The sequence below is a fragment of the Pipistrellus hanaki genome (assembly GCF_964339955.1).
Source record: "Pipistrellus hanaki genome assembly, chromosome: 10".
Classification (NCBI taxonomy): domain Eukaryota; kingdom Metazoa; phylum Chordata; class Mammalia; order Chiroptera; family Vespertilionidae; genus Pipistrellus; species Pipistrellus hanaki.
The window spans coordinates 21,790,425-21,817,943 of NC_140512.1; the positions used below are offsets into that span (position 1 = coordinate 21,790,425).

Below are 27,519 nucleotides of genomic sequence, written 5' to 3' on the forward strand. Positions count from 1 at the left end.
AAATTCAAACTGACCTCCCTCAGGTTGTTTAATGTTTTATGATACAGTTTCTAAGGAGCCGGCCTCAAAGATTCCTTCAGATAGAAGACAAGAGCATTCCGTGTTTACTATATACCAGGCAAGGGCGAGATGGAAAAAAAAGAAAGGGCCAGAAAGGATCCAGCAGCTTAAAGAGCTTAAGATTTTGTAAAAGTTTACAGAGAAAGAATAGATATAACCCATGATAAAATGCCATAGATGCTGGTGGAAATGCTTGTTCAAGCAGTTGGATCTGGGGATTAAAATATGAATAGCGACTTTCAAGAGAAAAATAGCTATGAGTATGAAAAGCAAGATTATATGGAATTAGGAGTTAACACTACATGTTTTTGAGAGGATGGGATAATGGAAAGTTTCTAATAAAACTGTATTAACTATCGCCATGAAGAATATCCATTTTTTAAAATAAAATTAGGTTATACATGAACTTTCAGATATTAAATTGCACCTGAACAATAACAAAAAAATGACAATGAGTGTTACTAGAATAATGTACAAAGAGATTAATAGAACAGAACTGAGAGTTCAGAAACCAAGGTATCATTTAAAATTAGCATATTTATGGTAAAATTCTATATAATAAAGAGATAATATGCAAATTGACCATCATTCCAACACACAAGATGGATGCCCCCATGTGTTCAAAGATGGCCATCCCCATGTGGACGCCAAGATGGCTGCCACAAGATGGCCAGCAGGGGAGGTAGTTATGAGCAATTAGGCCATTAAAGGAGGGAAGTTGTAGGGGACCCAGGCCAGCAGGGGAAAGTAGTTGGGAGGGACTAGGCCTGTAGTGGAGGATAGTTAGGGGTGACCAGGCCTGCAAAGGAGGGCAGTTGGGGGGACCAGGCTTGCAGAGGAGGGTAGTTGGGGGGTGGGGGGAGAGACCAGGCCTGCAGGGGAGGGCAGTTAGGGGCAACCAGGCCAGCAGGGGAGCAGTTAGGCATTGATCAGACTGGCAGACAGGACCGGTTAGGAGTAATCAGGCAAGCAGACAGGCAAGTGGTTGAGAGTCATAGTCCTGGATTGTGAGAGGGATGTCTGACTCTCCATTTAGGCTTGATCCCACCCACTGGTCAGACATCCCTCGAGGGGTCCCAGATTGGAGAGGGTGCAGGATGGGCTGAGAGACACATTGCCCCAAACCCCCTCTCCCTCCCCCCATGTTTCCCTACTTTCATATTCTGAGTCCTGACTGATTATTGATGTAGCACAGCCTAGTTGGGGAGAAGGCAGATTAGATCATGTCTCAATACCTCATTAGGCCTTAAAACACTTTGGTCTTAATCTCATATAAAAGAAAGAAGAAAAAAAAGTTTTGTCAAAAAAAAAAAAAAAAATCCCCAAAGGGTTTTTATGTCCTTAGAAAAATTACTTTGTCCCCTTGCTTATTTAATAGTGTGTGTGTGTGTGTGTGTGTGTGTGTGTGTGAATGTTTTGTTTTCCATTTGTTTTTTATTTATAAAGATGAAATGAACTCTGTGGACTTCTCAGAACATATTTGACTAACGTATGGTTTCAAAAGCACAGCAGGTCCCATGTATGGCAAAGGCAGGTAGGTGCTCTGTGCCTCCTATACCATTTAATAGGCATATACAGATTAAAAGAGTAAATCTTTTTAAACATAATGAAGGGATCTAATTTATAGTTCACTCAATCTATTATTAATGTCCTTTACACACTATTCTTTAATAACATATGTCTTCAACTCAGGACATTGACAGTTAGCATCAAAGTATTTTATTTTTTATGGATTTCCAGAAAGGAGCTTCAAGACCAACTTTCTAATTGCCAACATTTGAATTAGCTAACACCTGGGAAATCAGGTCTGGGCTTTTTGTTTCTCTTTTTGCCTAGTAGAGATTCCTTTGGTATTTCTAAAAATCAATCTCTTATTCATATAAACATATTTAGGCAGACAGGTTTAGCAGCAAGGCCAATGGTTTTAAGAATAGATGCTATACTAGGTTGGGGTGTTCTAGAGAAATAACCGTATTGAATTATATTACATCTCCACCAAACTACATCCCATTACACAGTTGCATTTGTTTTTCTTTTTCATTCTCATACACATCTGTCCTATATGCTTCACTGAACCATCTTTTAGTGGGGGGGGGGAAATGCAGCTGAGAAAGGCAACGAGTATCAAATTCAGAACTCCCCGGAGTGCTGACCCAAATTCTCAAATGATAGCATTGAAGTGCACTTTATACTTTCAGAGCTGGAATATCGTATGATTTCTTAAAGAGTCAAATGTCATGTATTTTGGCAAGCTATCTTTGACAAGTCTTTTAAAAAATGATGCAGACAATTAAAATAATGGGAACACAACTATGAACTGCCTAATGACCTAAATATAAAGAGGTGAAGCTCGGAGAGCCACAAGGACTAAGAATAGAACTTGTTTATATTCTTTCTTTTTACCTTGGTTACAGCCTTGCACACAGTTATGCTTTTTCAGCTCAGATGTGGATCAGAGAACTGGATGGTTGGTGCTTGCTAATGCTCGCTGTCTGCTGTATAAAATGTTAGAAATGCTTTAGGTACAGTCTCCCCGAGTTTTTTTTTTTTTTTTTATAGAGGTCTTCAAGTGCCATGGAATAAACATTCCTGCAGTTGCCTTCTTGACATTCATTCCAGGATTAGAACTTGTGTATGTTATTAAATATTTCTTTAGAAATAGTATTATTTTTTTTCCTGGCTCCCTTTGGTCCCATCTCTGTCCTCCAAAAGTTATAATATAAATGATTTAAAGGAAATTGAGAAGAAAGAGGATTGCTTTGGGAGTTAAGAAACCTAAAGGGAAGATGGAAGGAGCACTCATATCAAAAGCTGGCTTCTTTGGCTTCCACACCTAGTAAATACACACACACACACACACACACACACACACACACACACACACTTGAACACTTTAGCTTCTTTATTAAGAGTCATTGAATTGATATATTTGTTGAGCAATCTATGCAGATTAAAAATTATTCCTACTTAAATATTTGTATCTCACAAATGTACTCTCATCTCTTGCAGACACTAGTTTAATTATTTCATATCTGTAAGGAATCTAATGTTAATTGGGCAGGTTTTCTTCCGGTAGGTATTAATTTTAATTATTTAGAGCAGCATGAGGCTCTTCGTAATTTCCCACCTGACAACTGGGACCCAAAAGAACAGCTGCCTACGGTTTTATGCTCCTATGAACACACCGGATATCAGAGTCAATAAATCTGGGCGTGAATTCTCTGCCTGTTTCACTGAGGTTAGGAAAATGGACCCTTTTGGGGGACTTCAGAGCGATCTGCAACTGAGACTGATGTCCAAGCCACTGTGCAAAGTTTGATGACAGTCGTAGATCTCAATGGAGCTGCAGGAAGAGAGGCTCCCTGCTGAAATGAACACAGCCTCTGGTTAAATAATAAATCACAGCCATGTAGCCAGCCTGCAGCAGCCACTGCCTATCAGAAAGGCACCAGGACCACATAGTGCAAATATTTAGTTCCACACAGTTGTATATCTTGATGGGATCCAACTGAGGTAGTTATCTAGTTGTCTTCCCAAAGGAGATGAATGCTATTTATGTATGATGAATTAAGAGTTGAAATGATATTTTTTCAACTTATCCAATACAAATAAGTACAATGAAACCTAGTGACAGATTCCCCACATTCAAATATACCGCCCCCCCCCAGTAGGACTGTAAGCATCAAGTACCCAGTACATACATAATTTAGCACAAACACCTTTTGACACCTCACATATTTTGTTCTTTTGCTAAAGAACAAAAGGCTTCTTGTATGAATACACAGTGTTGTATCTGCTCTCAGACATGCTAATTGAGGATACAATGAACCAGATGAATTATTCATTTTGAAGTTGCAGTTGTTTGTGGGTAAAACTGTGCAGAGACCCAGAATAAAAAGATAAGTACAAATGGGAATAGAAATGGACAGAGCAAAGAATGTACATAGCTATATGTACATTCACCACCCCAAAAAATGTACATAGATATATAATTAATTTCTAATGTTAAAGTATTATAAATGAAAGTGCTCCAATTAGAAAATTAAATAGTATTCTCAGTGAGTAAAGACATACAGGGGAAAAGAACTGCCATTTAACCTACGATAGTTAACATACAGTTCATTAATCCTGAATCTTGCTTAAAAATACTCAACCAGCTAAAGGCTCTAAAGCCATCCCTTAAAAAAATACAAATATTTACAGCCTTCCTACCAATGTGAACTAAAAAGGGACTACCTTTCTAATAGTTATAACCCTGGTAGCTAGGGTGTCCTACTAGTAGAGTGTCTGGCATTAATCAATGATCACTAAATATATTGAGTTTGAATAACCTTATCCCTGGCACCAAAAACAATGACATAATGTGCCTTTCCCAAGATGATTATTTTCCACTGAAAAGTTTTTGCTTTACCTTTCCCTTCCCTCCTTTTCGTTCACTGAGAGACTGACCAGTATCACTGTTGTGATTTCTGAAGTTTAACCTGAAAACACTACAGAGCAAATTGGAGCAGAGAGAGATTGGGAGGTGGAGTAGCGTTTTAGAAGTGGTCGCTATATTTCAGGTGGGAGGCAGTGGACTTCTGGCCAGAAGTAGATTCTGTGGAAGGCACAAGAGGCCGGCCTAACAGAAACAATCAAAGGATGCCTCAAATATTTAAATGATGATGCACAGAAGGAGGAATGGTAAGTAGTTGCCATTTCAATTTTATTAACTTTATTTTATATTCTTGCTAGTTCAAGAATATAAAATTCAAGAAGATAGATATACCTTTTAGCAACTTGTCCAAAAATAGGCACAAATGTAACAAAGATACAAGACCTGCTAAATTTGGGGAGGCTTTTCCATAACTCTATAGAAAAAAATATAAATGTGGTATATTTCTTTTCCCTTAGAAATTGCATGGGATATTTTATTGTTAATTCAGTTTTATTTTTCTCAAATAATAAAATGCTTAATTTAAAAGTTAATCAGCATAGGCAGTCATAATGTTAAATAAGAGTATGCTTTTTTAAAATCCTGCCTTATCTCTTTCCTCTCATACTTGATTACCAGAGCCATCCATTCTCAATCATATTGCCTTTCCTTGGTGATTTGATTCCATTTTAAAATATAACATGCTACAACATCCAAATACCAATCAAATTTCTCCTATAAAAATATTTTATTTTCTCATGTCACTTCCCCTGCCCCACCACACACACACACACACACACACACACACACAAACACACATTTGTTCCCTCCCTCATTTTTCCCATATAGGTAGTCAAAATTTTTAGGTAATTAAAATTCAGTGTTGATATAATTATGATGATATAAATATTACTTATGGGTAAGGCATGCAGTTTACTGTGATAATCTTTCTGATTTCCCTGGAGTTATACATTGCCAGGCTCTTAAAGGAAAGGTCAATCCCTGCATCAGGGACTTCCCCTGACTTGTGGGAAAGCGGCTGGAGGTGGATACCTCCAAGGCATAAACCTGGGGGATGCAGAGCCTGGAAAGGGGTGGGAGGGTACATGAAGGCTTTCATTTGTAACCAGACTTTATGTACCTTAAATTGAAAAGCTCTCACCACTGGATAATATCGTTTAAAAAATCTGAGCTCGTGAACCATTTTCAAAATGCATCACTGATTCAGAATGTGCCAAGCATAGCCAGAAGGGTATGTAACAATATTGCCATGGTTTAAAAATTGTCAAACCCACTGCAGAAGTGACTACAAGTCATTTCAGAGAGAATTCTCACAATGGAGACTAGTGTTGCCTTAGGTAGTTCGGTGAATATCTGCTAATGTTTTTCGGTTGCTTGCTCTATGAATAACATTTTATATATTAAATGCATAAAAATAAATTATGTTTAGAAAAAATATTTTTAAAGAGTAAAGCATTGAAAAGCTGATTGCAAGTTCCATGTGCATGAACATGCTTGCTGATATATGGACTTCACCACAGGGCGATCAGTTGGCGAGCTGGTTATTTTGTTGGTAAATCCCAAAGTGTCAGTCTCTGTACAGCTCATCTCTTGGGCCAATAGCTCCAGAAATTAAGTCTCTAAACTCCTCTCCAGTTCTGGGATTCAAGAAGGAAGGAAACTGAGAAGTTCACAGCTCAAGATAAAGACTTCCTTTAATCCTAAAAGGAGTTTCCTGGTTTAGAATAATGACACTTCTCTTATCTCCTGCTATCTCTGAGTAGGAGCTTCTTAAGTTCAACCCTGGCCTGAGTTCCCTGAGGGAGGCATTTGAGAAGGGAGCTTCTTGTAAACCCTCTTAATCAATCTTTATGTCTTCAGCCATACCTTGCACCCAACCTTTCAAAATCATGTTGTAGCTCTAATTTCTAAGCTCTGCCGAAGTTCTGGGGCACAAATGGAATTTTTTTTCAATGTGGTACATATTTATTATATATCATTCCAATGTAGACACTTAGCTTTTTGCTTTTTCTACTCTTGTAAGTCAAGGAGTACTGTGGTCTGGTTCTAAATTTTGTTAGCAGCCCTTCTGTGACATTATCTTTTATAATTGTTATCCTTACAGATTTAAGCCTCTTTATTCCTTATACTTATTTTAATAGTTTTGAGATAAACATGCTTATTTAAACCATCACAGTTAGTCATAACTCTAGTAAACCTTTACATTATTTTGTTTAATAGTAACATAAGCTAGATAATAAAATAACTTTGTGTTCATCATATGAAATTTGAATATTTTTGTTTGTTTGATGTGGCATATAACATAAAACATATAAAAAATTTAACTTGATATCAGTTACCTTTATCACAGGCCTTTCTCTCTTGAATCAAGAAAACCAGATTTATTTACACTTATAATTTCTCATTTATTTTCACTATAACTGGCCTTTTAGTCACAACAAAAATACGACTTTTATGCCTTGAAATGAGTCTTTTATTCTTAGGAGAAAAGTATGCTTATAAACAAAGATATTGATTAAAGATTAATAACAAGGTATATCATTTATTGTCTCCTAATGTAAAACTTATTTCAGATGTCAGGAAAGCAAGCATGCTTAAAATAATTATAGAATACCATGGAACAAAACAGATGATTGCTCAAATTTTGAGTGTTCATATACCTGAAGCCAAATATGTACAACAAAATTTTAAACTAACAGTTGAGAAAATATCAACGCTATTGAATGTTGATAAGGGGATTGATTACAGTACTATATTTCAGAGCTACATTTTAATTTATGTTTTTCTATCTATATTTTATATTGTAAATGTAGTTGTATCATGTTTTTACAAGATGATATGTTCACTTTATAAAAATCTAAATATTACAAATGGCAGTATTTCATTTTTTCTTATGTCTGAGTAATATTCCATTACATATATGAACCGCATCTTCTTTATCAATCATATATTGAAGGACACTTTCGTTGTTTCCTCGTCTTGGCCACCATGAATATATCTTTGGGTTTAAATGTTTTAAAATTTTCTGGTAGATACCCAGAAGAGGGGTTGCTGAATTATATGGTAACTTTATTATTTTTTAATCCTCACCCGAGGATATGCTTCCACTAATTTTAGAGAGAAAAGAAGAGGAAGAAGAAGAGGGAGAGGAAGAAGGAGAGGAAGAGGAAGCGGAGGAGGAAGAGGAGGAGGAGGAGGAGGAAAATGTTGCTCCCTGAACTCATCCCAGCCAGAGCCTGAAGTTGCAACCTGGATATGTGCCCTGCCTGGGAATCGAACCCGTGAACTTTCAGTGCATGGGACAATGCTTCAACCACCTGATCCACACCAGCCAAGACTGGTAATGCTTTTCTTAATTTTTTGAGGAGCCTCCATACTGTTTTCTACAGTGGCTATTCCAATTTACATGCCCACCAGCAGTGAATGAGGGTTCCTTTTTTCTCCGTAACCTCTCTAACACTTATTATTACATAGCTTGTTGATAATAGCCATTTTAAAGGTGTGAGTAAGGGATAATGATAGTTTATCTGGTGATAGTTTTGATTTGCATTTCCTTAATAGCTAGTGAAGTTGGGTATATTCTGTGATGGCCATTTGCCACAACATGAATGGGCCTTGAGAGTATCATGCTAAGCAAAATAAGTTAGTAAGAAAAAGATAAAACCCATGTGATTTCACTCATATGTGGGATATATAACTGAAACTCATAAACACAGAGAAGAGTATGGTGGTTACCAGAGGGAAGCAGGGTGGAGGGTATTAAAGGATAAAAGGAACCAAATATATGGTGACAGATTATTTGATTTTGAGTGGTAGGCACACAATAGGATATATTGATCATGTACCATAGAAATGTACACTTGAGCCTATATAATCTTTATACTTGAAATCTATATCGTCTTTTTAATCAATGTCATCTCAATAAATGTAATGAAAAAATAGTTTAAAAATTTGAATATCAGCAAAAGAACAAAAACAATTAAATCAGTCCAAAATATATCAACTGACGATAATTAGTATACAGAGACAGATAGCTACCAATATTTTTGCACACTAAATTAAACAACAGACAAAGATTTGCCATTTAAATATTAGTTGCACAAAATCTTTCTGAAAAGTGAAACATAAGACATAATTTTTTGGGAAAGAAAACATGTACTTCAAATACTCCTTATTGCCTATTTCCCCGAACATTCCAGAAAGGCTAAAAAAACTGAAAAACAAAAACTCTTAAACTTATAAGTTAAGGCAAAATATTACTTGTTATAATAAAAGAACAAATATCAGAGGAGAAAAATTTCAATCTCAATAACAAGAACACCTTGGGCCACCTACCCCTAAGATTATCCAGAAAAAAATTAAACGCTCTCTCAACTATGTTCTGACTTAGACACTGAACTTGGAAAGAGAGTTTCAAAATTTAGCAGGACAGATGTTTTAGTGACTTGCACTGCATGAACCTAAATGAGTCACTATTCCATAACACAGGGCAACTTTGTCACAGCATAAAGGACTGCAGGGTAGGGGGAATTTGAGGCTTGACAGGTAGCTATTGAATAAGGAAGGCTGTTTCTGTAAGTGACCCTTTTAAAATAGGTTAACATTGCACAGCATCTGTGACATCTGAGTCAGCCTGCTCCCTGTGTCAGGCTGAAATCTTGCAGCTTTGAGCCCCGAGAGCCACAGCTGTTATAGTGGAGGAAGCTTTGAGCTACCACAATGAATTAGCAGAAAGACACATAATTAGAAACCTTCTTGGAATAGCAGGAAGGATTTTGATGAATTTATAGAAATTTTGACTTTAATTACACATTTCATTTTTTACAAGTGTTTCTCGTTTTCAAGCTATCAAAACTCCTAGTCCCTGCCGAAACCGATTTGGCTCAGTGGTAGAGCGTCGGTCTTCGGACTGAAAGGTCCCAGGTTCGATTCCGGTCAAGGGCATGTACCTGGGTTGCGGGCACATCCCCAGTAGGGGGTGTGCAAGAGGCAGCTGGTCGATGTTTCTCTCTCATCGACATTTCTAGCTCTCTCTCCCTTCCTCTCTGTAAAAAAAAATCAATAAAATCTATTAAAAACAAACAAACAAACAAAAAAACTCCTAGTCCCTTCAGTATTAAAAACAAACAAACAAACAAAAAAACTCCTAGTCCCTTCTGATTTACAATGCAGCTATAACATTCATCCCCTGACCTTATCAGTTCCTTAAAAGAAAACATGCCCACAAGTTGTTATTTTCCTCTTTGATGAGAACCAGATATAATGGGGTGATTTTCTATTTGACCAGAAAAGAACACCAAATGCCTAAATCAGGATTTAACGTATCAATCAAAATATCTGATTCAACACTATTTGAACAGATCACACCACAAAGCGAATCAGAGACAAACATACCGATATCATCCAGGGCAGAAACCAGGCTTTCCCTGGCTAATGTTAGTCGAACATCGTCCTCTTTTTAAACATCAGTTGTCCCATAGAAATGATTATACACTTATAGAAACCACCAACAGCCTTTTGGAGCTCACTGCCTCTTAAAAATGCACCCATTATTTTCCTTTTTAAACACTGTCACTGGTGGAGAAGTAGAAAATTACTACTGTCACACCAACACAACCAAAATGTGCGCCGCCTGCTCCCTTTGTAGCGGACGCCTACTTCTGCAGCAATAAAACCCTGGCCGATCCCAGGGATAATTCCTCTGTGTGCAGCTGAGGAGAAAAGTATGGCCTGCCTGGGCAGGATCTGCCTTTATGTCTTTAAACTGCCCTCCTTCCAGGGTTTTATCCCCTGTCCTCCTGTGCAGCTGAGAAATGCTGTTTGGCATCAGTGAGCCTGTCTAAAGTGTATCCCCCCGAGAGAGATGCTAACTAACACAGGGTTACTTTCCTCAGGGCAGGCAGGAGGTGCCACTTGCTGCTTTAAGTTAATATGCTGATTTAGCTCCCAACAGCCACGGGGCAATTGGTGTGAAATGTCAACTAAGGACTAGACACGACCATTTAGAGAAGAGAAATTGGATCGTGGAAGTGCAGGAACATTAAGCAGCACTGAATTTCCCAACCAGATGACTGGCAGACAGTTAGCATCATTGCAATTATAGAAAGAGTTATCCCCCCTGCACATTCCCAAAAGATAGCATCATTCTCAACATGATAAATCCCCAGGGAACCACTATCGGGGAGAAAAGGAATGATAGGGAATACTTTAAACAAATATACATTTTGGGAAGAACAAACATTCTGAGAGTTCGGGAGTTCTTTGCGCCCTATGAGATAAACTCAGATGGCTTCCATATTTTCCCTTTCCCACTCCCATAATGCATCTCTCTCCCTTTGAATAGAGCAACAGCTCTTGTCCTTTAATCGTATACCATGCCCTAAATTTCCCACTATTTGTAATTAAAAGTTGGCTAATTTAAATAGACCTTAAGTTTAGAACTGTGAGTGACTCACTTACTCTGAACTTTTGCCTATAACCAATGCTTTAGGTGCTAGTAAAATGTACTTCTTGAAATATCATCTAACTGATAGAGACAATACCAAAAAAATCATCGGTTTCGTTGGATGTAACAAGAGTGAATATCTGCATGGCATTTTAAGTTCAAGTTTACAAATAAGGACCATTCTAATTAATGTTGATCTTTATGCCACAACTGTATGTGTTACTATCCAGTTTCCTTAAAACACTCCCAAAATATATTCATTGATGGTACTAAAGCCCCAGCACAGTATGTTGGCTTATAAATACTCCAAAATAGTTGCTTTTCAAATATAAACTCAAATAATTATACCAAGCTTCATAAAAACTTTTAGATTTTATGATCTCTGTCTATATCACTAGACAACCACACATTAATGCATTACCAGTAATAGCAATACTAGAGAACAGAAAGTCTATATCCTCTCTCCTTTGTTCCCTCCATTCCTCCTTCTCTTTTAGTATCCCTCTCCTTTTTTAAATTGCTTTAAGTTTTATATATGTCTTCTTTTTTCCCAATTGACAGCCCCCCCAAAACCATCCACACCATGACAAGCCCCCACCGCCCCAGTGTCTGTGTCCATTGGTTATCCCAGTGGTGGGCAAACTCATTAGTCAACAGAGCCAAATATCAACAGGACAATGATTGAAATTTCTTTTTTGAGCCAAATTTTTTAAACTTAAACTTCTTCTAATGCCACTTCTTCAAAATAAGACTCGCCCAGGCCATGTTATTTTGTGGAAAAGCCACACTCAAGGGGCCAAAGAGCTGCATGTGGCTCGCGAGCCGCAGTTTGCTGACCACTGAGTTATCCTAATATGCATGCATACAAGTCCTTTGGTTGCTCTCTAACCCCCCACCGCCACCTCCCCTGCCAATTGTCTCTGGATCTATTTTTTTCATCAAATTATGTTGATCATTATATCCCACATATGAGTGTGATCATGTGATATTTATCTTTCTCTGACTGGCTTATTTTGCTTAGTATAATGCTATCCAGTTCCATCCATGCTGTTGCAAATGGTAAAAGTTCCTTCTTTTTTATAGTGGAATAGTATTCCTCTCCTTTTACATTGTAATTAAAATTAAAATAAGCTATCAGCCCAGCCAGCATGGCTCAGTGACTGAGAGTTCACCTATGAAATAGGAGTTCTCAATTCCATTCTGGTCAGGGCACATGCACAGATTTCCAGCTTGATTCCCAGTGTGGGGCATGGAGAGGATAGCTGATTGATGATTCTCTCTCATTACCGTGAGAGAATATATATCATTACCACTTCTTCATACATCTTATATAAAACAAAAATTGGTAATTTGTCATCTTATTTTAAAACAAAAGTACCATTCTAGAACTACATGACCTTGGATAATATACTTAGAACTTTGTAATCTAAATTCCTACCTTATCATACTGAAGAAGAGGGAGAAGAGGGAACCAGAGGGAGGAAGGAGTAAAAGAAAAGAGGTGGTAGAGGAGAGTAAGAGAAAGAGAAGAAATTATTAAATGAAATAATACATGTAAAATAACTCAGCAGAGTGTCTGACACATAATAAATATAAGGCAGAGTGAGGAGAAATGCCACTATAAAGCTTCAAAATTAAATGTAACTGGATTCAAATCATTGGGCAAAGTATCTACATAAAATAGATATAATATTTTTTCTTTAAATAAAATCTTTATTCATGCATCAAAATGTTTGTTTGTTTTTAATAATGGAAACTGGCAAAACAAAAGATGACAATGTTACAAAACTGGCAAAATATATCAAGCCCCAATTTCAAGAAGTACAATATTTTAATATCAAATGTGGAAATATATTGTAAGGGTTGAAATTCATAAACACAAATAAAGGCCTTAGCCCTTGTCATAAGCACTTAATAAATTATTACTATCCTCCTTCTATGTAAGAAGTTACATAAGCTATTAGATTTAAAACACTTTAATACTTAACCTTAAAAACATCATCAGTCTCTCCGAGAAATTGTGAGGATTAATTTCATTTTAATGGTTATAATTAGTGAGTCAAAGTATAGTTACTAACAAAGGCATAGGAAACTATATACTGTTAACATCTATATTGATTTTGTTATTTAAAAATGCACATTTGAGAGGGGAAAGTGGACATGTGCAAAGGTATTTAATGAGAATGAGCACTTCTGCAAGTGTTAAACTTGTCTCTAGGACAAGTCTGCACAACTGGCTACTGAACATCCATATTTTAAAGAACGATTCTGAGCACATAAATATCATAGTGGATGATTTATTTCTCTTCCTTTTTAAGAGGTCACATTATGTTGTGCTAGAGAAAATAATGGCATAGGCGGTAATGCACAGGGCCATAAATTCTCTGTAAACTCCCTGGTAGAAAATGAGTCATTATTATTATTTATTATTGGACATTTAAGTTGGCTGACGTCGAATTTCTGGGAAAAGACTGTGTAAACAACCAGAGGTGATTGGTTTGTCAGGCAACAATAGGCCAACATTTACAGGAGGAGCTGTAATTGGGGAGTAATGAGTCCAGGGACTAAATGGATGAATTAGCCAGAGAAGGAGTGGACAGTCTTTTGGAACGAATGCCTGGGCTGTCAAGACAAAATTTGGTGCCTGCTCATAACGGGGCTTAGATGGTGTCAGCTGCCCTAGCATACAAGGTCTACCGACAGCAGGATCACTCATGCAGTACGGCAGGTTGGCCTGCTGCCCGTGGCTCCGATAAAATAGACGGGACAGAGCATAGGAGCAGGCATATGAAATCAGGAAATGCAACTCTCAGGATGTATGTTTTTTTAAATAAATCTGGAAGCAGATGTTTGACCCAGCCAGCCTGTTAATTTTGAACTGATTATGTTGCCCAAAAACAAAATCACTAATCTGTAGAAAATAGTCTGATTTTTTGAGATTATTATAATAATTAAAAATATACCTATCACTTAAAATTAAGCCCTGCTTACAGAATCCTATTTAACTTATTATACTGGGCTAAATGCAACCAGGTCATTCCTACCTAATTTTTCAGAAGTCCTGTTATTTAGTAGCACAAATAAAGAGAAGGCAGAGGAAGAGTTCGTAGAAAGATTAAAGATAATGTCCTTAAAAGAAAAATATAAATAATGCCAATCTGTTTTTGACTCAGCCATTCATTCCATTTATATGACTTATTCTAATAAAATAATCAAAAGTTTTCTCATATGTAAAGATGTGTATTGTTGTTTGGATCTATAATATATGAGATGATAGATGTTAAGTAAACTTACTATGGCAATCATTTCATGATATATGTAAGTCAAATCATTATGATGTACACCTTAAACATATTACAGTGCCACAGGTCAATTATATATCAATATAACTCTGATCTTCAGACCCAATAACACACCTACCTCATAAGGTTGATCTGAAGATTAAATTGAATAAGACATGTAAAGGAATTACCACAATGTCTAGCAAGAATGGCTGCTCGCAACTGAGAATGATCATTTGTCAAGACACTAAGCTATGAAAAGTTGATGATGTTCCTTCTACCCCCGACAGTTCCCCCAACACACACACACACACACACACACACACTGAGATATTATCACCAGAAGAATGCCAATCAAATTTTAATGTACATGAGGAAAATAAAATGTCCTCATGTACATTAGATGAGGACATCTAATTCATGAGGACATGAATGTTAGAAATCATTTATTGAAAACCAAGCTAAACAATAATAACTGGGCATTACATTTGTGGAAGCTTCATTACTGAAATATTCTAGGAAAGAAGAGCTATCTTTCTACCCTTGGTGGTATAAACATTCACCTACCTGAGAGGAAGTCAGAAAAACAAATTCCCCAAATTCCTTCAAGATGTATGGCTCTATGGTATTTTAATTAAATAAGCAGGGCATTCTATTCTAATGGCAAATTACGTCAGGGAATGTTAAGCAAGGCACGGAAAGCTCTTCCTTGTAAATGCGGTTCTTAGTTTTATAAGCTCTAAAAAACTGTGAAGAATAGATTCAAAAGAATTATTGGGTATACAAAAACAAAAAACAAAAACCAACCAAACAAAAAAAAGCTAGGTGACATTGGGTATCTCACACAGAACTTCAGCCTGCACTCAGTAAAAGATAGAAAATGACTAAATTGAAGAAGACTTAGAGTTTTTATAATTATGTGGCAGGATAATCAGGGGGTAATGAGGAAAAGCTAAACCTCAATCGATTAAAAATTAAGGTAAACCCTGGTCGGTGTGGCTCAGCTGGTTGGAGCATTCTCCTGAACAGTGAATGTGTGAGGGTTCAATCCCCAGTCAGAGCCCAAGCCCGGGTAGCAGGTCTGGTCCACAGTTGGGGCATGTGGGAGAGGTAACCAATCAATGTTTCTCTCTCACATCGATTTTTCTCTTTCTCTCTCTCCCCCTTCCTCTCTCTAAAAACAATAAACATATCCTCGAGTGAGGATTTTAAAAAGTATATTTAAAAGTAAAAATAAATAAATAGAGTGAAGAATGTTTAGGAATCAGGACACTACTGGAAGTTCATCCCTATAAATGGTTTCCACAGTGCTTATCATTAGCAAACACTACTTGATTGGATCATCTCCATTTTTCTCGCATGCTATGGAGTTCTAGCTAAAGATTCCATTAGGAAAGACAAAGAGGCTAGCCTTGGATTAGCCCTGTTTCTCTCTATTTTTATTCAAAATACCAATTACTACCACATTTAGATCAGAACATTTATATAGTCCTACTGGGCCAAGTTTGCAATTTTTATTGTAAAAAATAGAACTGGAATGAAATATGGATTTTTGCCTCATTTGGGATTATCTTTTTAACAATTGCCATAGGTTTCATAGACTCTGAAGTCACCTGGTAAAGTTTAATGACTATCATTAGAGAAAGAGCACTGGATGAGTAGTTACTAATCCCAAGTCCCATTCCAGATCCGCCACCAATCAACTGTGTCCAAGGGCTGGCCAGGCTTCTGAGCTGTCACTTCTGCAGTCAGACAGGGCCCTTCCCTCAGCTGGGCCCACCATTGGTTCAATGCTCTGCTGTTGCAATCTTGAAAGTCTTAATCGCTTTGTAAAAGGGCCTCATATTTTCATTTTGCAAGTCATTTCACCTAATTCCCATTGTACTCAATCCATTCAACAAACCCATCACTCCCTTTTACTCTAATTTTTGCAGGTGCTATGTTATCACAGCATACATTATCTTTATCAAATTGCCAACACAGTAATGCTCTTGGTGGTACTTTAGATATTACTTTCTAAACCTATGGATTGTCAACTCAGGACAATGAGAATCACATTTCCAAAAGGGACTTACTTATTTTATTAGGAAGACACTATAATTGTTGCCCGGAACCTTTTCTTATCTAAATACCTTCCATTAAAAAATTAGGTGCACTATACTATTAATTGTGCTCTCCATCTTCAAAATATATTTGGTATCTGGCTTTTTCCAAAAGTGTCTATGTTCATACCGTCATTTAGTGCAAACACTACTTCATGGAATGGGGTTGGGGGGTAGGGAGGAAGTACTCTTAGCACTAAGCAATTTACAATAGAAAGTGTTGTTTAAAAACACTTTACTATAAATGTTTAAATAATGTATAAATCAAAACAGAACATTATAAAAATTAAAATGCGGAGTGTGGTAGAGTTGAAGCATAGTTATGGTTATATGGATCTGTTGCTTCCTTCTTAGTAATTTAGGAGATCCTAAGCAGCACTTAATGTTTCACCAAATCTTCTGCTTGACCCCAAAGTCCTGTCATTATCATGATGGATTTAAAAATCCATAAATATGTACTAAAGTGTGTAACCTGAGAGAGGAAATGTGGTGGTATGTGCAGAGAATTCCATTTAACACATTAACAAATGGTATCAAGAAATATAGGCATCTCCCATTTAAGACACACACACACACACACACACACACACACACATACAAATCAGATGTTTTGAGTGAAAATTCTGATAGCCTATCATTTATGATGGTAAAGTGAAGAGAAAAAAATCATGTATTTGCATCAATCTACACCCACAACCAACTTTTAAAATTCTAACTAAAACAGTAAAATATATACTTATCAAATGCAAAGGTGCATTAATAAGTGTAAGATAAGCTTTCACATTAGAGGGTAAAGTGCTACAATCACTGTCTACTGAAACAGTGAGCAGTGCTGTTAAGATACAGGTGTCTATAGACCTGGCTTGGCTTCTTAGTGGCAGCGGAAAACATGCATGCATGTTACCCTCGGTTGGCACCTGGCCTGTTCTTCAAAGCATCTACACATGATTCTGATGTTCTACTAATTCTATTTTAAATCTAAATCAAGACTCCCAGACACCACATTGTTAAAAAAAAAAAATACTGAGTTTGAGGGTTGTGTATGTAAATAGTTGACTTCCAATCATTAGCAAGAAACAAAAATATCTTCTTGAGAGATGTGTGTGCTCTGTGGAAGTTGGATTTCAAAAATCAAGGGGAGTTCTATTGTAAAACCAGCTTAGTAGCCTGTGTTTTATTTAGTGCTGAACTAAATGCTGCAAGTAGGTGTGAGATGCCTCAGGGCAAACAAAGCAGCTGAAGATGCCATTTTATAGGACTTAAATCCAATGGTTTTATGGGCCCCAATAAAAGGCATCATTAGTGTGGCTTACTTAGTTATAATAGTTATATGTCACCTATACAAAGAGATTGATTGAACAAATGACAAAATATTTTTTTTGGCTCAGATTACTGAGATGTCATAGACGTGAGATATATGGTGCATAAAGCTAAAAGCTAGATAAAATAAGAATTCAAGTCCAAATCTCTCACTCTGTATAAGACTTGGTCAAGAACTTAAATTTATTTGAATTTCTGTCCATGTTCTATGAAGATTAAAGGAGTTAATGTGGGAAGTTTCTAAACTAGTAAAGGCTGCACAGGAAACGTCAAGTACCCTGTATACGTATATCCATAAGTGGGTTTGAAGGACTTGTTAGTTGTGTCAAATTGGACAAATGTTTAATTACTTGAGGCTTCATTTTCTCATCTTTAAAATGGGATCAATTGCCAAAACCGGTTTGGCTCAGTGGATAGAGCGTCCGTCTGCGGACTGAAAGGTCCCAGGTTCAATTCCAGTCAAGGGAATGTACATTGGTTGCGGACACATTCCCTGTAGGGGGTGTGCAGGAGGCAGCTGGTAGATGTTTCTCTCTCATTGATGTTTCTAGCTCTCTATCCCTCTCCCTTCCGCTCTGTAAAAAATCAATAAAATATATTTTTTAAATAAATAAATAAAATGTGATCAATTTTACCTATTTTGCAGAATAGAAATTGTGTTAGAGATATATGAAAAGAGCCTAGCAAAAAGTGTTTGGGTCATAGCAGACATTCAATAAATACTAATTATGAATTTGCTCCTTATCATTAAAACTTCAAAAGCTTTCACTCTTCTCCAAACAACCTGCTCACTCACTCATGCCTCAACCTTGTTATCACCCAAAACTCTTTCTTAGTTTCTTAAATTCCCATCATGTACCACAATTTCTTATTTTCCCACTGTTCCCTATAAACCTACACTTTATTCACATACCATTGTCTTCTTTCTTATACTCATAAGTCTTGGCCATTACCATACCCTACCTATCAGAGTTCATGATTTCAAACATTTCAACTACTAGCAACTAATTCTTAAGTGTCCTTGATGTTTGTAATATTTACTCTGCCAATTTCAATCTATTGGGTCGGCAACTAAGTAATTGCGGGTTTCACACATATATGGCTTCAGTTGAATTTTTAGGTTTGCAGACGTAGTACAAATGTAAAACACATTTTGTATTTGATAGTTGGCTATTCAGCTGTTAATCAGTAAAAAAAGTTTTTTGATCTGTTTTGTAGTTTTTGTTTGGCGTTCATTGAAAAATGGAAAATCAAAAGGAACATTTTCGTCATATTTTGCTTTTTTATTTCCGCAAAGGGAAAAACGCATGGCAAGCTCATAAAAAGTTATGTGCTGTTTATGGTGATGAAGCCTTAAAAGAACGGCAGTGTCAAAATTGGTTTGCCAAATTTCGTTCTGGTGATTTTTCACTCAAAGATGAAAGACGCTCTGGTCGTCCAGTTGAAGTTGATGACGCCCTAATCAAAGCAATAATCAATTCGGACTGTCACAGTACAACACGTGAGATTGCAGAGAAGCTTCATGTATCACATACATGCATTGAAAATCACTTAAAACAACTTGGCTATGTTCAAAAACTCGATACATGGGTTCCTCACGAACTGAAAGAATCACAGTTAACGCAACGCATTAGCAGCTGCGATTTGCTAAAGAAACGTAATGAAAATGATCCATTTTTAAAACGACTGATAACTGGCAATGAAAAATGGGTTGTTTACAACAATATCAAGTGGAAAAGATCGTGGAGCAGGCCAGGTGAACCAACTCAAACAACATCAAAAGCTGATATTCATCAAAAGAAGGTTTTGTTATCAGTTTGGTGGGATTACAAAGGAATTGTCTACTTTGAACTCTTACCACCCAACCGAACGATCAATTCTGATGTCTACATTGAACAACTAACGAAATTAAACAATGCAGTCGAAGAAAAGCGGCCCGAATTGACAAATCGAAAAGGTGTTGTATTCCATCATGACAATGCAAGGCCACACACATCTTTGGTCACTCGGCAAAAATTAATGGAGCTTGGTTGGGATGTTTTGCCACATCCACCATATAGTCCTGACCTTGCACCATCTGATTACTTTTTGTTTCCATCTTTACAAAACTCCTTGAATGGTAAAAATTTCAATAATGATGATGATGTCAAATCGTACCTGATTCAGTTTTTTGCTAATAAAAACCAGAAGTTTTTTGAACGTGGGATTATGATGCTGCCTGAAAGATGGCAAAAGGTCATTGATCAAAATGGGCAATACATTACAGAATAAAGTTATTTAGTTCCATGAAAAAATTGTCTTTGATTTTCTTTAAAAAATCCGCAATTACTTAGCTGCCGACCCAATAAAATGGATTCAAGAGCCTTTTCATTCTTCTACTATTAATACTGTCCCAATCCTCCATAGAAAAAGCTGATCTGATTATGTAATCATATTAAAGGAATGGAATGTGTGTGTGTGTGTGTGTGTGTGTGTGTGTGTTAAAAAATGTTTTTATTGATTTTGGAGAAAGAGGAAGTAAGAGGGAGAGAAACATATATTGGCTGCCTCCTGCATGCCCTCTACTGGGGATTGAGCCTGCAACCTGGACACATGCCCTACTTGGGAATTGAACTGGTGACCTCTTAAGAGCAATGAAGTATGCTCAACCAACTGAGCCACACCAGTTGGGCAGAACTCTATGATTATTGTTGGGTTTTCTGTTTTGTTTTCTTTCTGTTTTGTTTTTCACAAAGCAATGTTTTTCTTTCCTATGTTTCTTAAAATGGATTTGCTCTAGACTTTCTTTCCTAAAACTCACATTAAATCTTGTAAAGGTCTTGACATAGACACCAGCTGGCTGGATTAAAATTTTAACTAAGAATACAACAATTTTGTTTAGAGAGGCAAAAACTATATTTCTTATCCACCCCCCCTCCCCTTTGCAGTCAGGACTTACTCAGTGAGATGCACCCAGAATGGGACTTCTGGAAATCTTTTCAGCTACCTACCTCAGATTTCTTGTAACATGAAAGAAAATATAATTTGCACTAATCACCCTTCAGCTATATTTGAACACAATTTTAAGCCTTACAGGTTCCATAACTATCACAAGCAAACACTGTGTATATCACTTTTGTACCTAAAAATAATCTCAGCTAATTAATTAAAATATCTAATTTGGGTTAAAGTGAAAATCTAATTTTAAAATTCATTTATACTTCCAATAGTAGCTCAGGACTGCTCCAGGTTGAGAAATTTCCAGAGTCTCTGTGTGAGGAGTGTGGTAAGCTCACTCTCTGAATTCCTCCTCCTGATCACATCTTGATGGCACTTGCCAGCTCACAGGTGGAGATTTCAGCAATGGCACTGTGAGAAAGCTGGTAACGGACACCCTTTCTCTCTATGATTGTGTGTTGGTACACTCTGGCATTTGTGGATGTGCATTGCTGACTTACTCCTCTCTTGGGGTAGGTGCCACCCGGCATTGTTTGGGGGTTTCCAGAACATCTCACTATAATGCCACACTTCTGGCTGCCACTTACACCCTACACTTCAGTTCCCATCTGATAGTGTGTGTCTACCCTCTTTCTGCTGAACTGGCTTTGCCCCTGGCAGTGTGCCCTATTGGATGGAGTCCCAGACCAGCTCCATCAGGTACAGCTCACCTCTGCTTTGATTTGTGTGTAAGCTTGTGCCCAGTGAAGCCACCTTTCATTGCGCAGCCATCAGACAGGCATCTCTAGCCTCCACACTTTATTGTTAGTTTCCAGAAGCATGTGTCAAATCCAAATAAATAAAAGTAAACTACATTTGACAAAATAGTAGTGGATTAGCTAGTCCCTTTACCACTCAGATTCAAGGAGAAATAAAATATAAGCAATCATCTCAAGAACATTTATACTAAGATTAAGGAGAAGGGTAAGCACATTATTATCTATGAAAACAGAAAAAGCACAATATTCCATACTTCTCCCAAAGAAATTTTTGTTTGTTCTCTTCAATCTGGATAAATTTATTCCCTCAAGATAGATTTATAGCTAATAGTCAAGACACATACTTTCAGACATCTCTCAAATTCATATGTAGCTTAGCACCTCACTCTTAGAACATGAAGATATCTTATACCTTCTGTGTTTGTGTTGTTTTTTTTCTCAATGTTAGGATGGCTCTATATTTTGTTTACCACTTACCTATACAAGACTCATTTTCACTTTTTCTTACTTTGCTTCCCCAAATCTTTACTATACTTATTAAATCATAACTTATTTAATAACTATTAAACCCTCAAGACACCTATTAAATCATAACTATTAAATGCTCAAGACACCTATTCTTTGCATATAAGTCTTCTACTTTACCAATAGAAAAGTGGTTATCCAGTGTGACTTCCAATTTCATCTATCTGCAAGTTTAATTATCTTTATTCATATTTACTATCCATTCTGTCTCAAGTGAAAGATATCACCACCTTTTCAAACATAAATTCATTACTCTAATATCGTTGTATGTGTTTTCTGGAACTATCCTTTAACATCCAGGTGCATGTGTTTTTCTTAGTTTTACATTTAATAGTTTTCTTCCTTTCTGTCTATAAGCATGTTTACATGTCCTCCATTCTGAGAAAAAGAAAAGGTCTATAGCAGTACTCCATTTTTCTTTTTCACTGTCCTACCACATTTCCTGAGCATATTAATTTCTTGCCAATTACTCACTTTCCAAAAACTCTTTAACACCATAGTCTTTATTGCATTCCAATATATTCTAATGAATGTTTTTGTAAAAGCAAACCAATGATTCCTAACACCCAAATACAATACATTTTAAATTCTTTGATTCTCTAAAAATTTCACATTTCTTTCTGATTCTCTTTATCACTTCTTCGGACCTAGTTTTCTGATATTTCTTTCTTTCTGAGTTAAACCCTCTATAGATAAAGGCAAGAAATCTGCACTTTTAGCAAATTCCATATCAATGACAAATAGAGAACTACTGGTTTAGTAGCTAAAGATACTCAAAACGAGTTGGTTAATCAATAATGATCTACCAACGGGGGAGGGAATAAAGGAAAAAAAATACTACTTTAACAGTCATTTGAAAACATTCATTATTTTCTCTTTTTCATGATCTAATCATAAACTAAATATCAAGGTTGAATTAAGAGGGAGGTGGCACATATTACAGTATTTAAAGCTTCATAATAGATTAGAGCAGCTTTATAATTAAAGTTACCAGGACAGCCAGAGGGAGACACAATACACCATAATTGGAAATGTGTCACTAGAAAAATGTGTTTATTATAACCTTGATCCTATTTTCTTTGAGCAAAATGTCTAGAGACCTTCATTAACTCAGCAGATCCCCTTGTCTGTGCTAGTTGGTGAACAATAAGACCACTTATTTAATTCACCTCCATCTTTCAGGAGGCACCATTGGAGGAGGTTGGACTGTTTTGTTGAAAAGCTTTTTCCTATGAATTGTTCATTAACACTTGCAGATTTTCTGCCTTGTGCAGGCTGAAATAAATGAGAATAACAATGTTAAACGGTTATTTCTTTTTTGACTTGAGATTGCTTAAGAATAATCCAACAATGTTAGCAGAATAATGACCATATTGAGCAGTGTGTGAGGCATAGGAATAGCAAAAAAAATAGAAAAAATGCTCACTTAGGAAATACATATTGAATATATAATGGCTGAAATTACCAGTGGGAAAAAGCTGGATTCACGGACAGATGTCCTAAAGTGAAATTCCGCCACAATCTCATGTTAGCTACACAAGTCTTGGACAAGAACCCTAGAACTTTATGAGTTTCCTCATTAATAAAACAAGAATGAACAGATGTCTAATGGGCCTATTTCATAGGATTCTGTAACAGCCCAAAAGCATATCACTCACCAGAATCATAACATGTTTTTATATACTCACGAAACAAAACCAAAAATGACTTAAGTGCAAAATCTCTTTTGCTATAAATGAGGTTGGTTTTATGGCAAAAGCAACTAATTTTTTTTTTTTTTTACAGTGGTTTCTCTTTCAGCACTTTCTAAATTTGGTTGGTGGAGCATGAATAGAATGTCAATAAATAAATAAAAGGATAATATCACAATATAAGCATGAATAAAATGTCCAATACTGAAATTGAAAAAAGACATTGGTTGAAATAGTTTTGAGTCAAACATATAAACAAATGTAAGCTAAGCATGAAGCAATGAAATAAGTTATGATTTCATGTTTAATCATCAGACTATAAAAGTCAGAATTAAAAATTTAATGTTCAAATACATAAAACCAGTTTTTGTGAAGACATAGTAAAGCTTATCATAGAATTTATAATCATTCCACTAAAAATAATAAGAAAAAAAAAAAGCCTTTCAGTTGTTCATTTCCTTTAAAAAAAGACAAACAACTGAATTCTAGAAACTCCTAGGGAATTTCTTTAGTAGATATTTCAGAAAACAATCAGTTCAATTTACATGTTTTTCATAGATTTACATCTATTATATATTCCTAAGGGTATTTTATATTGATAACCTTGATACTAAAAATATATTGCTAGTGCACATATAAATTGATAAAACTAATTTGGAAATAATATTCTTGTAAAGCTGACTTTGTGAATACCTACAGTCTAATAATTCCACTATTGGCCCTACAGATATCCTTGCACTAGGTACCAGGAAACTTGTTCAAGCAAATTTAGTAGCACCAAATAATAATTTACCAACAGATAATAAATGATATTTGAGATATATCCTCATAAAATAATATTTAACTATGGCTACAATAAATTAAATCTAAGTACAAACCACAAGATAAATCATCCTATAAAATAAAAGGCTAATATGCAAATAGACTGAACAGTGGAACCACAAATTGCTATGATGCACACTGACCACCAGGGGGCAGAAGCTCAATACAGGAGCTGCCCCATAGTGGTCAGTGTGCTCCCACAGGGGAATCGCCATTCAGTCAGAAGCTAGGCTCATGCTGATGAGCCCAGAGGCAGTGGTAGAAGCCTTTCCTGCTTCTGAGGCAGAGCTAAGAACCCCTTGGTGGGCCTAAACCTGCAGAATGATATCCCCTGAGGGCTGGTGGACTGCCCAAATTTTGTGCACTGGGCCTCTAGTACAAACATAATGGAAGAAAGTTGCTGAGAACTACATACAGTATAATGTGATTTTAATGAAGCTAAAAAGAAAGAAAACTAGCAAATATGACGTTTAACAAAACATGTATGTGAAGCACAACTACTTTTTAAAATAAAGAAATAAGTAATCAAATAACCAGTGTTGCCCACCCCTGGCAGGGAGGCAAGGTAAGGGGACAGGAAAGTTCTAAGAAGGCAGCGTTAAGGGTGCTGGCAATATTCGTGGGTTTTATGTTGTACAATATGTTTAAACATTATCATTATGCATTGTGACTTACATACGTATAAATACATCCATGTACGAATTAAACATACTATTCCTATGTATTAAAATTACCTAACAAATTAATAATTAGAAGTAAGCTGATTATGTTGGATACACAATGAAACCATAATATCTCACCTTTTTTAAAAAAAATATATTTTATCGACTTTTTTGCAGAGAGGAAGGGAGAGAGATAGAGAGCTAGAAACATAGATGAGAGAGAAACATCGACCAGCTGCCTCCTGCACACCCCCCACCTGGGATGTGCCTGCAACCAATGTACATGCCCTTGACCGGAATTGAACCCGCGACCTTTCGGTCCGCAGACCGAGGCTCTACCACTGAGCCAAACCGGCTTTGGCAATATCTCACCTTTCATGCACACATTAGATGAACAGTTTCCGTGGTAAAGAAAGCATACTAAAGAAAGCCACCAACTAAAGCATGAAAAATAAAAAGTAATGGATAATAACAAAATGAGCGGACCCAATTTAAACTCACCACCAGGGCTTTAGATCTGTTGCTTAGAAGTTTTTCAATATCCCTGGCTGCGATTTCCACCAGCTGGCGTGCATTATTTGGTTCCACAGTATACAAATCTTGGTATTTCTCATAAATCTATATGAAAAGCAAAAGAAATTTTTAAGAATAATAATTGCTTATTTGGCTCATACGTTCACATAAGAATGTATTTAAAATCATAAACAATTGATTAGAAAAGTCCACCCTTTTCTTCCTTCTCCTGGATCTTTCCAGGGTTTAGGTGTGTCAAAAATATGTACATAAATATTAGCTTCCTGTAAGACCACCAGCTCACCAAAATAGTTATGTCCACAGGCTGTAAAACATGTTGAACAACAATGCTTTGTATATGCAATTTTGTCACTTGAAATTGTACTTTCAACCTCAAAACCTGGTATTAACTGCCATCAGCATTTTAAAAACAGGAGGATTGAAGTATGGGAGGTCAAACCTGGAGGATATGTGCAGTGAACAAAGGTAGGAGGAGGGGGAAGTGTTAATGTATGGAAAGAGACTTCCCACTGTTCTCCCTCACTGCAATCACTGAGGCTAACGGGTTTGCTGCCAAACCTTATGAAAAGAGAGGGAGAGAATTAATGAATGAATATGAAGCTCCTGCTAAGTAAGGTTCATCCAGGTGACACAGGGAGCTTCATTTCACAGAGTAGCAGTTAAAAGTCATCAAGGTCAACATTAAAGATTAGTTAAAATGGAATTGTGTAAATATTTTTATTATCAGATTGACTGTTTTCTTTTATCTTTAAATCGTTGAATCAAACTATACTGAAAGTAAGCTAAGGCAGCATAAGGAAACTCAGCTGCATTTCTGGCTCACATCAGTATCCATGGAAGGAGTTCCCTAGCATGGCATCAGATGCACTTGGTACACAGAGCCTGTACACTACCGGTGGGAGAGGAAGAATGAAAGAAAGGGGGTGGGGAGAGGACCAGCAGCCCTTTCTGTAGCTGGAGGGCTGAGCAGAGAAGGAAATCCCTTATGCACCCAACAGATGGGGTGCACATGCATGACTAAACCATGTTTAAAAGCCAAGACCTGGCAGTTTTATGAGAAGAGAATCCAGGCACCTGCAGGAACCAGTTCATCCCTGTTTTCCTAACACAACCTCAGCATTCTGTTACTACCAACAGGTCCCACAGTCCAGTCCCAGCTGAGCATGGATGCTACTGGTGAATGCTGGTTTCAAATGGACACAGATATATATATATATATATATATATATATATATATATATATATATATATATATATATATAATGCTCAGTGTTCAACCAAGGTTAGCTTTTGCTGCTAGGATCTGGACAATATGGTTTAGATTGGCGGGACAAGCCTGAAGCTCTCCCGTGTCCCCTCCCTGGCCAGCCACCCCCATTGGCCCTGATTGGGAATGGACAAGATGGTCCCAATCACCAGCCAGGCTGAAGGACCCCAACCATGCACGAATTCATGCACCAGGCCTCTAGATTATTTATAACAGAGTATGTTAGTTTACATAGAATTAATTTTTTGTTCAAGTGATAAAAATTAATAATTTTAAAAGATTTAAATCAAACTTTTAATCCTAAATTCATTTGATTTATTCAAACTATGAGGTATTTCCACACTAGTCTGAATTTTGACCTTGTAGGTTTTCATTTCACCTATTCAAACCACAGTAACTTAGCATATACAATCTCCATATTTAGAGTCATCCAGGATTCCTGCATATTACTGGACTGTTTTTGTTTTCTTCTGCAGGGCAGATTATTGAGCTCTGTTTTAAAGACCCAGGTTATCCATGATAAAATCCATCCAACTCAAGGCTCCCTCTTTTATTTTGGCCTAAGATGACATCCAAGAACATGACCTCCTAAATAGATTAATTGATCAGGGTACAAAAAGATAAACCTCAACATCACTTTAATTGATCCAGGATATTTAGTTCTTTGCAGCAAAACCAAT

At 36.7% G+C, this 27,519-nt stretch overlaps 1 protein-coding gene across 5 annotated transcripts in view; it reads right to left on the bottom strand.

The window, feature by feature from the left end:
• CACNA2D1 (calcium voltage-gated channel auxiliary subunit alpha2delta 1) overlaps window positions 1-27,519 on the bottom strand; it is a 333,502-nt gene that overhangs the window by 239,578 nt on the left and 66,405 nt on the right. For all 5 annotated transcript variants that reach the window (XR_014796169.1, XM_084897069.1, XM_084897071.1 and 2 more), the window contains exon 3: window positions 25,540-25,656. Coding sequence is in view for 4 of the 5 variants with exons in the window: in XM_084897069.1 (XP_084753195.1) it covers window positions 25,540-25,656 (117 nt within the window). In the remaining variant the exon portion in view is untranslated. The remainder of the gene's footprint in view (window positions 1-25,539; window positions 25,657-27,519) is intronic.